Consider the following 12,999-nt stretch of genomic DNA (forward strand, 5'->3'; position numbering starts at 1 on the left):
AAAGGATTCATTTTTTTTTTTTTGGGTTGATTGGTTTGCAAAGATGTAAGTACTTGACATAACAATACATGACAAATTATTAAGTTATTTGACAAATTTCTGTTTTGTGCAATGTTTGATATACATTGGACAAAATAATTTAAAATTTTATTCAATACCTTTTATAATATATTGATCTAGAGTGGATATGGATACTTGACTTAATGATAAAATGTGGTTGTTTTATTAGTGCAAGAATGAGAATAGTGACTCCAAACTATCTGGTGGTGTATCTACACATACTTCAAAGATCAAGTAAATTTGTGTCTAAGAAATATTTATGATTAGTTGGAGGTGTTTAAGGTTTAATTCAAGTGTACCTTTTTCTACACCATGTGTCAATTTTATATGACATTCCCAAGGATTTTTGGAAGGACTCTGTCATGGTAAAGGTCTGTAATTCTCAAATCACCCACCAAGTTATGACATGTGTCTTCGTTGACTTCAAAACCCTTTTATAGCCATCATGTGGCTAGGAATGAATGTGCAAGTGAGCTATGGTGGGATGTCGACTTCAAATCCCATTTGCTTAGTGTTGAATCTCCCTTATTTAATAATCAACCTTCAATATCCTTGGGTCTTCACTAGTTTTGATATGAATAGGATTGATATGAATTCAACTCATTAGATTAGTAAGTTGGACCACTCTAGTATGAGTTCGATCTAGAAAAACAAACACTTAAACGTTTATTATTTAAAAGGAAAGTTAAAAAAAAAAAGTGAAAAAATCATTTAAATTTTAATTCAACTAACAAATACTAATATTATTAAGTTGAATATAATTTTTTGAATTTAAACGCTCAGTTTTTGTCCAATTTCTTACTACTAAGTAGAGCCGTCAAAAAAGCCCCCAACTAAAAGGCCCCCTTACTTTTTTTGTTTTATTATTAGGCCCCTATCAAAATAATCTTTTAAGAGGCCCTTAATTTAGGCCCATTATTTAATGGGGCCTAAATGAGGGGGCTCTAAGGGCCCATAGGCCCCAAATACTTTGTTAATTTTAAATTTTTTTTCTTGAAAAAAAAATTATTAAAAAAAAAGTGAAAATTTTTTATCGAAAAAAAAAATCAGAAACTTCTTATCGAAAAAAAATGAGAAATTTTTTATCGAAAAAAAATCTAACATTTTTTATCTCAAAAAAAGTCGGACATTTTTTATCGAAAAAAATTGGAAATTTTTTATCGAAAAGAATCGGACATTTTATATCGAAAAAAATCGGAAATTTTTTATCGAAAAAAAATCGGACATTTTTTATCGGAAAAAAATCAGAAAATTTTTATCGAAAAAAATCAAAAAATTTTTATCGAAAAAAGTCAGAAATTTTTTATCGAAAAAAGTCAGAAATTTTTTATCGGAAATTTTTATCGAAAAAAATCGAACATTTTTTATCGTAAAAAATCGGAAAATTTTATAAAAAAAAATAAAAAAATAATTATCGGTGAAAAAATTGAAAATCTTTATTTTTCAAAAAAAGAAATTGATTCTTTTTTAAAAAAAGTGGGCCTAGGGGCTTCCTAAGCCCACAAATTTTTAGGGGGCTTTTAATTTAGGGGGTCTTGTTTTTGGGGTCTTTTAAATTATTAATTTTTTTGGCCCCTTCAAAATGTGGGTCAGAGCCAATAATTAGGGGACTTGTCAAATTGAGAGCTCTATAACGAGTGACAAGAAATTGTATCATGATTTAATAAACAAATTTTTTTGTTTTCATCAAATCCCTTATTTTAATTCTCATCCATGTTTAACTCAAATATGATACAATTGAAAATGTCCAATACAAACTTTTGTTAACAAATCAAAGGTATCATTTATCCCTCCTCTTCCCACCAAAGTTTTCTCCTCTCTTCCCATCCTAATTCCTAACTCTCAAACAACACATAACGGTAGCACACCGGACCCAGCCTGGACGTATGATACGCCGTCGTTTCCATTCATGAAAAGAACTACCATCTCTCTAAACCGCAAATCACGCTCCAAATCAAGCATAATCGTACAGACACTAAAACCAACGTCACCTTCACATTCCCACAAATCAATGACATGTCACATTCTTATTCGCAAATTTTCATTACATCACAACAACTTCTTTGACTTTTCCTTCCACCAACCAAAAAAAAAAAAAGAAAAAATCAACCGCAAAAAAGTGAAAGCACACTCCCACCCTTTACCGCTTCTCTTTTCTGCTTTCTACTTTCTACTTTCTACTTTCCCTTTTCTCCCGATTCACTAACTCGCTATCATCTTTTCGACTGAGTCCGTAACTCGGTCCCTCTAATCAATCATCACACACCGTAATTTTAAATAAATAAAATGAGTGTGTCAGAAAAGTGGTGTGGACGTTTCTCTGAATCCTATGGAGAAGAAGATGATGGAAGAGTCATTGGAAACGGGTAATGGAATAAGAAGGGTAAGTTCGAGAGCTGAAATTGATACGTCTATGCCGTTTGAGTCTGTTAAAGAAGCGGTTACCCGTTTTGGTGGAAGCGGTCCTTGGTTGCCGCTTTATAGGCTTGGTGAGGCTTATGTAAGTTTCAACCTCTTTTTTTCTTTCTATTTTAGATTAGAGTTATTGTAATTGTTAATGTAAATGTGGTTTTTGAAGTTGCATTGTAGACTATAGAGTGAAAATTTGATTTTGGCCAAATATTTGTTTACTAGTGTCATTTTGTTAGGATAGTACTAAATTTGATCCTTCACGTTATTAATTTTTAAAAATGATAATTAGAACTGTTAAATGCACACCACTTAGTTGAAATGTATCTCGGATAGTTCCCCAAGTATTTAATTATTTGTTATTTACTATTTGACTGTAAGTATCAATCAAAATAGTCGTGGAAGGTTACACATAACATTAGAGACTACTCATGATTTTTATTTACATGAGTATAAAGTAGGAGAGAAAATGTAAGTTTAAGGACAAATTTGGTTGGTTTATTGGAGTCACAAACAATGTTTTCTTTTTCTCTTTTTAATTTGGATTTGTTTGCTTGGTGAAATGATGGGATGGGACTGCTTTAGTTATCTCTTATATCATACAATGTGAGCTATGTTTAAGCTGAGTCTAAGTATCACTCACAATGAAATGAAATCTTATTTGATGAGCTTCTTGCCTTTGAGATGTTGATGCTTCTTTTATACATTTATCTGGTTTGGTTATGTTTTTGCAACTATAATAGATTCTGACTTGCATGAGATATCAGACGATATGGATTCCCCGTTGTTACCGCATTAATAATTTTTAACTGTTCCATCTAGTTAATATTTAGTAATGTAATTTTAGTTTATTTGAGCATGGTGATGCGATTTTGATCAAATGCACGAGTTTGTCTATTGGATGCAACTCTGTGATTCTGCTACTGCAAGGAATCTGGGTTTGATAACAAAATTGTAGTATACATAAAATGTCATGATTCAATTAATATACCTTTGAAAAGTTGTACTTGTACTGCCCCTGCATTTTGTCTAACAAAATATAATTATTTGTTCAAACCTCTTTGTAATTCACTCTCTGATGTTGAAGTTTCTCATTAGCAGAACAATATTGAAGACTTCGACATAAAGAAAATAGAGGAACAAGCAGCAAAGTTGGAAAAGGATTTGATAATGAAAGAACTTGAAACACTTGATGTGCTTGAAGAACTTGGATCTGCCAAAACGATTCTGGAGAAATTAAAGCAGCAGCTACAATCGGAAGCATTGAAATGTTCTGCAACTCGTGATGTGAAATCGTGTGAAGAAATTGAAGCTCCTGTTAAAACTTCTATAAACATTGTCAACCATCAAGAACAGATATTGCAAAGTTCGAGTCCTACTTCATCGCCCGATACGTTTCTAATGGAGTTAAAACAAGCTAAAATGAACCTTGGTAGAACTATAAATGATCTTGGGGCGATACAATCTTCTGTCGAAATATTGAATAAGAAGATGAAGAAGGAGAGACTTTTTCTTGAGAGAACACGGGAGAATCTACAATCAAATTTTGCAGCTATCTCTGCTCAAAATGTGGTCCAGAGAGAAGCAAGGTCAAAGCCACCACCAGCAGCTTCTGTAGAAAAGAGTTTTCATACCCCCCAAAATATTGTGAGGGATTTAAAAATTGATGCTGAACAGTACAATGGAATGGTTGAAACAAGACCTTCAGAAGTTTCAAAGCAAGGACTTGAGTATGAAGATAATGAGTTTAGTATCAAGACTGCTGAGATGAGATGGTTTGCAGCTAAAAAGATGGAGGAAGCCGCAATGGCAGCTGAAGCCGTTGCTCTTGCCGAAATCAAGGCTCTGTCCGGTGTTGATATGTCATCGAGACTTTCTCTGCCAGAACATCAGAAAGTTCAAATACCTGAAAAGTCAATCTTGAAGAATGTAATTTATTCCGACTTCCAGATCGATGAATTAAGTGCTTCTAAACTGACTATACTGAAAAAATTTGAGGAAGCGACAGAAGAAGTTCTACGCAGCAAACAAGTTTTAACAGAAGCTTTAAACAGTATCGAAACTGCAAATAGAAAACAACATGCTGCTGAAGAGGCTCTAAGAAGATGGATTCCTGAAAATGATCTAAAGGGTCGGTCCGTGCATAACTCGATTAAGCGAAACAAGTTCAATCAAGCTGCCAATTTTCAAGCTCTAAAGCCTGCTGTAAGGTCTTCTGTTTCAATGAGAGATCTACTTAGCAGAAAACAGGTTCCTGATGAATATACTACAACGAAGGAGATGGAAGATCACACCGAAACAAAGGTAGCGTTGAGTCAAATGCTTCAAGCATTGAGGGAAAATCCAACTCTTCCAACTGAGTCTGAGAATGATGAGAGAGATCAAAAGGAGTCTGTAGCACAGAGGAAGAAGTTTGGATTCATCCGAATATCGCTCCCCTTGGGAAAGCGAAATAATAAAAAGACATGAATTTCATCCTAATGCTTACTGCATGGATGAATAGCCACAGCTTGTGGATCAATTTCTTGCATTTTGTTGCCATTCTTTATTAATTCTTGTGTGGTGTCAGATTTTTGGTTAGTCTGTGCAGAAGTTTGTGTTTGATTTTGTATGTTATTTTGTTCCTAAGGGATTGGCCTACTCAAGTACTATGTATTGGGAATTCAAATGTAAGTTAGGTGTCATGTTCCTTCACTTGAGGGGGGGAGTATATTGGGGATTCAATGTGAGTTTAGAGTCCCATGTTGGTTAACAATGGGTTTCATGAAGATATTATGAGATAACAAATCCATAGTCATAGCATGTGGTGCAGATTTTTCTGTTTTTGGACTCTCTAGACACGGATGAACATCTTGGTGTCTTTGCTAGTTTGGTATATGGGAGCTTCACATGTATCTCCATTGTTCTTTACCTTTAATATATGGATTCAGTGATTGAATTTGCAATTATGTAATGATGCGATGGCAAATATAAAAAGTTTGATAATTCATATATACAGTGTCATATATTTATGATCACATACTTTTTGTAAAAAATAATGCATGTATCATATTTATTATGATCGCATAATTTAAAAAAAAATAGGCTCTTTTGGTTACAAAATAAAATATTTGAAGTTTGTTTTGATCTCAAATATTAAAAAGAAGTTACAAATTTTTAAATTTATTTATTGCTGGAATGACTTTTTTATATAAAAGTAGCAACATGATAGGAGCCACACTAAAAATAAAAAACATTTAAGGAAAATGATGTATATATATTATAACATTACTCAATAATTAATTACATTTAAACAATCTAACAAAAAAATAATCATTATTTCTATTAAAAAATTAATCCAAACATCGCACTAACTATTTTTTTTTATTCCACAACTGAATTTTTTAAAACAAAAAAAAAAAAGTGTCCCATCATCTTCTGCCCATAAATTAGCGATCACGAAAAGTTTTCCCCTTCATTTTGGGTTAATAGCGGGAAAAGTTCTTACCCTTTCTCTTTCATTTTATTTTTATTTTTCTAAAAAAAAATGATTTTTTGAGAACTGAACCGAACCACCTTTGGTGACAACAACATTTGAACCCACACACATTCATTAGGTGTTTTTCACTCATCACATTGATCATATAGTTAGCAACACTGCATGCAGTATATAACTCTCTAATGGCATCAGCACCAAGAGTTAACAAAAGGGTCTTCCCCATTCGTCGTGCCCCAGATGGTAGTGCCTTTCACAAATGGTATGTAAATATCAAAGTAATAAAAACCCATTAATGTTTTTATTTATTTATTTATTTTACTTTTTAATAAAAAAATTCATTTTTTTTCCCTTTTGTTTCATGTTTTTTGGAGTTTCTTTGATTTTAGTGTTTTGGGTTTCTTATATATATGTTAATGTGTAAGTTTGATTGATTGTGTGTAGTGGAGCTTGTGGTGTGTCCATTGCTATTGCATTGGCTGATATGCACTATTGTGAATCCAAAATGGAAGTTAAAAGATTCAAAGGAACAGTTGGCATGCTCAGTCTTCCCAAAAAAAATCAACAATTAATCAAGAATCAACCCGTGTCGCCTTACCGTCTTTTTATGTAACATTCTCACCCTTAATTTGGGTTAATGTAGTACTATTGAAATTTCAATCTTTTATAGTGAGTGTTACTTATTGGAGTGTTGTATTTTGATGCATTGTTTAGAAATATATGATATATGATTTTTGTTCAAAGATTATTTAATTGAGATATATAGTCATGTTTTTGTTTTATGTATTTAGAATTAAAATGAGGTAATTTTCATGTTTTGTTTATGGTAAAATTTATGCTATATTGATTAGCTTTCTTTATCAGGGAAAGTTTCATGAAGGGTCATGGGATGGAAAGTTATGTTGAAATTGATAGGATAGGGTTTGAAAAGTGGAAAAATATGTCTGAGGAGGTAAACACTTACCCCCATTTTCATTTCCATTTTGTATGAAAATTTCATTCCCTTTGGAAAATAATTTATCTTTCTTTTCAGGAGAAGCAACCATATGTTTATCATGCCAGAGTTTTGGACTATGAACACCAAGAAGCTTTGAAAAAAGAGGCTAATGAGTGCATAAAGGTAACTCAACAATGGCAATGTTGATCTTTTTGTCAATATATGTCCATATATTGAAATTATTCTTTGAGAAATTATCCATTGAAGTTTCTATTTGAGAATTTCTGTTATGAAATCAGTTAGTTTGTTCATCAGTTATCAAGTGTTTACTTACACTATATATATTCAGTTGCTTTGCTTGTAGTTGTTATACACATTTTTGCATTCTTTCAATATGAAATTGAGCTACACAGTGATTTTGATCTGGTTCTCACTATTTTCTGTGTGCATTATTTCTTAACATCAATGAAGTTGATTTTAATGGATTTGGATTAGATGCAGTTAAAATATCATGCAATCACATCAGTTAGCACATTTTGCCTCATGAATCGACAACACAACAGTTGGTATTCCAAGTTCATATTTGAAATATGATTTGGTGAAGTTGGAATATTAATCGGTCAATTTTAATCCAACGGTTAAGATGTGCTGACTGTAGTGACTGCATAGTATTTTGACGGTAGACAACTAGATCCTTTGTCGTATTTGTGACCCTCACCAGATCACTCTTTATAATCAAATGAAGTTATGATTTATACACTTGTTTTTGACAAGTTGATTTGTTTAGGTAAAGGATGGAGCTGATTCAGCAATGGTTGAAAAGGTTGAGAAGGTTTGGCTACTAAATCTTCAATTATATTGCAATTCTTGCAACCTTGTTAAGTATTTACTTTTACACAAACACAGTTTTGAACTATTGCTTGTTTGAATGGTTTGCAGCCCCAATGGATCTTTATATCATCATCTTCAGAGGACTCAAAAGAATCATAATCTTCCTTTTAAGTATGACTTGTTATTCAATGATGGTATATATATCTTTCTCCCATTCTCATAGTGCCTTAACATAAAGCTTTTTATTTTTATTTTTATTTTTTATCTTCCTTTTCAGTTTCAACATAGAATTTAACTGAGTTTGATAGCATTCCATCTGTATCTTTCTTTATTATATGTGAAAATCTGTTCATAATCTTCTATTCTCTTTGTTTCATTATAAGTGTCACATTTGAAAATTTGCATAAAACTATTTACTACTTTAGAATACCAAGACAATATTATTAACTTTTTCCAATTATACATTCATTTAATTAAATAGCCCATCTAATTGTTCTACTACTTCTTTCAACCATTCTACTCAATATGAGTATTTTAGTCTTTTTTAACCATATTATTGGTGTAAATATCTATCGGCTTTTACTGCTGACTAATCTTCACTGAGGAACCTGGCTGGCCACCTTTAGTAGGGTGTCCCTACCATCCATGTTTTTCCATCCACAAGGCTCGAACTTGAGACCTTACTTAAGCAATCCGAGTTTAGTTCCACTTGAATGAACGTAATGTTGGCTTATGGCTATTTTAGTCTGCGCATCTTTTACTTTAAAAATTATTATAACCAATCTTTTTCTTAAAGATTGTGAACGACCTAAAATGACACTTATAATGAGACATTGAATAAATTATTTCGTAGGCCCAATTACATTATTAGCTTTGAAATTTGATTATTGGAATCATGGAGACATATTGAGTGTTGTGTTTAATGAGAACATTCTATTAGCATTAATGGAAATTTTAGTTGCTTGGAGTGGCTACTAATACACAAGTTGTTTGGTTGTTGGACAGGAATGATGGAGCTTGAAAAGAGTACAGTTTTTGGGGACATTTTTTGGGTGACTTTTGATTTAAGGTACATGATCTTGATTAAGATCAGATCATATTTTTTTGGTGGAGTCAACAATTTTATTTTATTTTTGTATATTTTGACAATGTAAACTTTGGTTTATGTAATGAATACAAATCTTTGATGGAAAATGGTCTAATGCTTGTGGAGTAATCGGATGGAAAGGTGAGAACAATAGAGGACAGTGAAGCTCCTCAACAAAAAAAAAAAAAAAGAAAAGAGCACTTCTAATAGTGCAACCCAACATTTATGACTTAAGGGATTTGGTTTTCCTATTGTTGAAATTTTTTTCATTGCGGTTTAACTTTCTATTTAATAAAAAATCAGATAATTCATATTTAAGATTGTTATTTTAATTAATAAACTAAAAATGATAGTCAACATATTTTTTGCGTTTTTTCCGTCATGTTGACTTCTCCAACATTGAGTTGGTCAAGGAAGCATTAAGACTTAAAAGATGTTTTTTTTTTTTTTTTTAATTATTTTTTTTTCGAAATATCTATTGTGAAACCCACCTAGGCTCATAAGTTATACCCACAAATTCAGTAAAACAAGAATTTTTTAGAGAACATTTCCTAAAAATTTAGTGTCAAATTTATCATATTTAAAAAAAAAATTGGAAAAGAAATAAATTAATAGTTATATTTGAGATAGAGTTTTAATTAGATTTATATTAAATAAAACACTATGAATTGTGGAAAGGTAAAAAACTTAGCATCTCTTATTTTAAATAATTTGGTTGTACTTGTTATATGTTGAACACTAAAGATAACCTTAGTAAGTTTGATTATAGATCTCAAAAGTGTACCTTCATTGGATATTTTGAAAGATCTAAGGCTTATAGTGTTTAATAGGGAAACTCATTGTGGAAGAATCCATACATGTTTAATTTGATGACAAGCAACTTAACCTTGAAAAGTCAAAGTAAGATTATGACAGTGTAGGTTTACCGGATCTAGAGGAAGCAGATGCAGACAAATCAAAAGAACTTGAAAAATCAGAGGATGCAAACAAATTAGAAGAATGTGATAAATCTTCAAAGAATGAATCTGATCAAGTAAAAAACAGTCAAGATAAGTCATAAGGAAGATCTAGATGGAAGTATAAGTCATCTCATCTTGAAACTCTAATAATTAGAAGTGCAAGTGATCATTTGAGGACCAAATCATCACTAAAAGATACCATTTTGTTTGGCTTACACTCATCAATTGAGTCTACCTCTAGTGGTGAAGCATTGACATATGATGGATGAATTCTTGCAATGCAAGAAGAGTTAAAATGAATTTAAGAGGAATGATGTTTGGGATCTAGTACCTAGACCAAAGAAGAACACTATTGAAACCAAGTGAGTTTTCAGAAGAAAAAAAAATACTAAATGAAAAAGTGAAGTGTTCAGAAACAACGCAAGATTTAGGAAATCTCTGTATGGTCTAAAATAAGCATCTAGGGCATAGTATGATATATTTAGTTACTCGTTGCTTAAAAATAAATTTGAAAGAAGTCAAGTAGATAGTACAGTTTTTTAGAAAATCAATAGGAGATGACATTCTTATTAATCAAGTTTATGTTGATGACATTATTTTTGGATCTACTAATAACACTTGTTGTCAATAATTTTTTAAATTGATGCAGCTTGAATTTCAAATGAGTATGATGGGAGAACTTAAGTTCTTCTTAGGGATACAAATTCAACAAAGTCAAAAAGCTATTTACATTCATCAAACTAAATATACAAAAGAGCATCATAGAAAGTTTAAGATGAGTGATTGCAAACCTATGGCTACACCAATGCACCACACTTGTTTACTTGAAAAAGATGATTCGAGTGAAAAAGTTGACCAAAAAATCTATAGAGAAATGATAAGATCCATACTTTACCTTACCGCTTCCAGACCTGACATCATGTTTAGTGTATGTGTATGTGCCAGATTTCAAGCTGAGCATATGGAATCACATTTAACTAATGTTAAGAGAATCCTTAGATACTTAAAAAAGGTACTACAACCTTACCTTGTTCTACAAGAAATCTCCTACGTACTAATTGAGTGGATATTGTGGTTGTGATTATGCTGAAGATAAACTTGAAAGAAAGAGCACTAGTGGAAATTGCACATTTTTAGGTAACAACTTAATATCTTGGTCAAGTAAGAGACAAAACGCAATTGTAATATCAATAGTAGAGGTTGATTACATTTCAACAGCTGACTGCAGTTCTCAACTACTTTGGATAAAACATCAACTTGATGACTACAAAATCATAGAATTCAACATTCACATCTATTGTGATAACACTTCTGCCATTTGTCTAACCAAAAACCCTATCTTACATTTTAGAGCTAAACACATATAGATCAAACACCACTTCATTAAGGACTATGTTCAAAAAAATACTATACATTCAATTTGTAGACATTGAACACCAACAGAGTGACATATTCACCAAACCACTATTTGAAGATAGGTTTGCCTTTATCAAGAAAAACATAAACCTTATCTTCATACTTGACTGATGTTGTGATAACTTCAAAGTAGTTTAGTTTTACATTAGTTTTTATATTTTTTTTTTGTTATATGTTGTTATATTCATGTTATTCAAAAAAAAAAAAAAAGACCAAAAATGTCTCACTTTCAAGTCTTTTTGTCTGATAACAAAAAGGGGAGAAAAATATTTGATAAAGTGGAGAGAAAAAAATATTTAGACTTAGCGGGAGCCCTAAGTTAGAGGGAGTCAAAGAAATACAAAGAAAAGTTATTATAAAAAATACAAGTTTTATCATTTTAAAAAATGGGTAGATTGTTGGAAACAAGTTGATTTTATACTTAGAATTTTTCTGATAACAAAAGTATTTTATGAAAATAATATATTTGAGTTCAAAGAGTATAAAAGAAGATATAATTAAGATTCGTAGAAGATTTGATCAATATTTATCTACAACAAAATATAAACATAATCGATCTGAAGAAATTACAAATGCATTTTGAACCAAATACGAACATAATCAATATGAAGAGTTTACAATTTCAATCTAAACAAAAGAGGAACATAATCAATTTGAAGAATTTACAAACGCAATCTGAAAAAAATACAATTTATAATTAAACAAGGACTATTTGAAGCTCAAATATTAACTATAAATAAATACTTAAGGCTGAAGAAGAAAATCATCGAAAAATAGAAAAAAGTAATCTTAGAGTTAAAAGAGAGAAACACATGTTCGAATGAAAAACATTCTCGAGTGTTTTTTTCTCAGAGTGTGAGAGTTATTATTATTATTATTAGCTTTTTTAGAAGCAACTACTCAAGTTTAAATTTTTCGTATTCAACTCGACATTGATTTAGTTACTTCTTCAATTTGAGGCTGTCAAATTGTTAGAAGAAGACTTGACTTTTAGGGTCAATGTGGTTAGTTCCTCAAAAGTATGAGGTTGTCAGTCTGTTTGAGAAGATTGGTTTGAAGGATCATGTGCTTTGTAATTCAAAGTATTTGAATTAGTGGAGATTATAAATGAGGGGACTGAATATAGCCAAATTAGTGGTGAAATATGATAAATCTACGTATCAAATTATTTATGTTTTCATTGCTTGCTGCTGTCTTTGAATTTGATTGATTCTACTCCAATTAAGTCACTAAAAACTGAACAATTTTTTTATTTATTTATAAATTTTTAAAAAGTTATAAGTTTTGCCAAACACAATTCAACTTCCTTCCCCTTCTCGTGTTTGCACTTTATGGAATATTTTTAAACAAAAGATCACATTACATGACATAAAATTACTCACCCAAATACTAAATCCTTTCATTTTATATATACTATTATAATGAGTAGGCACCAATAGTATCTTTATTTAAAAATAATAATAGTTTCAAAACTTTCAAGGTAGCTAGTTCCAAAATTCATAATTTTTTTTTTTATATTTATAAAATTAAAATAGAATAAACTAAATTAATAACAATAATTATTTATTTATTACTTTACTATTTTCGGAAGTTATTTACAAAGAAAACTATTAATAGATGACAAATGGTGAATTTGCCTTAGATATATCCGGGTATATGTGTATTTATGATGTTCTTAACAATTTGGCATGTTATTGATCATATTCATATGGTATAAAGAACACTAAGTTATATATTATTTTTTTTTCTTTAAGTTTAGTCTACTTCATCTCTTAAGTCATTTATAATTTTTTTATTTAGTACTTTAAGGGACACGTCATTTGTA

The 12,999-nt window shown here is 30.8% G+C and overlaps 2 protein-coding genes across 2 annotated transcripts; both read left to right on the top strand.

Annotated features, from left to right (window-relative positions):
* The first annotated feature begins 2,095 nt into the window (after window positions 1-2,095).
* Window positions 2,096-5,458, top strand: LOC101496164 (WEB family protein At2g40480-like). The gene is made up of 2 exons (XM_004490994.4): window positions 2,096-2,560; window positions 3,571-5,458. The coding sequence occupies exons 1-2, from the start codon at window positions 2,390-2,392 to the stop codon at window positions 4,936-4,938; spliced, it is 1,539 nt and encodes a 512-aa protein (XP_004491051.1). The 5' UTR covers window positions 2,096-2,389; the 3' UTR covers window positions 4,939-5,458.
* A 472-nt stretch (window positions 5,459-5,930) lies between these two features.
* Window positions 5,931-10,135, top strand: LOC101502301 (high mobility group B protein 7). Its single transcript, XM_012713094.3, has 7 exons — window positions 5,931-6,206; window positions 6,389-6,553; window positions 6,809-6,896; window positions 6,978-7,064; window positions 7,669-7,713; window positions 7,821-7,906; window positions 8,718-10,135. Exons 1-6 carry the CDS (start codon window positions 6,130-6,132, stop codon window positions 7,869-7,871), a joined length of 513 nt encoding a protein of 170 aa, XP_012568548.1. The 5' UTR covers window positions 5,931-6,129; the 3' UTR covers window positions 7,872-7,906; window positions 8,718-10,135.
* The last annotated feature ends 2,864 nt before the right edge of the window (window positions 10,136-12,999 follow it).

Source organism: Cicer arietinum, chromosome 2 (assembly GCF_000331145.2).
Source record: "Cicer arietinum cultivar CDC Frontier isolate Library 1 chromosome 2, Cicar.CDCFrontier_v2.0, whole genome shotgun sequence".
Taxonomy (NCBI): Eukaryota; Viridiplantae; Streptophyta; class Magnoliopsida; order Fabales; family Fabaceae; genus Cicer; species Cicer arietinum.

Excerpts from the sequence above, each read along its gene's own strand:
- LOC101496164 (XM_004490994.4), top strand. The coding sequence starts at position 2,390 with ATGGAGAAGAAGATGATGGAAGAGTCATTGGAAACGGGTAATGGAATA. Across the intron at positions 2,561-3,570 it reads ATAGGCTTGGTGAGGCTTAT|AACAATATTGAAGACTTCGA; the intron begins GTAAGTTTCAAC and ends TCTCATTAGCAG.
- LOC101502301 (XM_012713094.3), top strand. The coding sequence starts at position 6,130 with ATGGCATCAGCACCAAGAGTTAACAAAAGGGTCTTCCCCATTCGTCGT. Across the intron at positions 6,207-6,388 it reads GGTAGTGCCTTTCACAAATG|TGGAGCTTGTGGTGTGTCCA; the intron begins GTATGTAAATAT and ends GATTGTGTGTAG. Across the intron at positions 6,554-6,808 it reads TCGCCTTACCGTCTTTTTAT|GGAAAGTTTCATGAAGGGTC; the intron begins GTAACATTCTCA and ends TTTCTTTATCAG.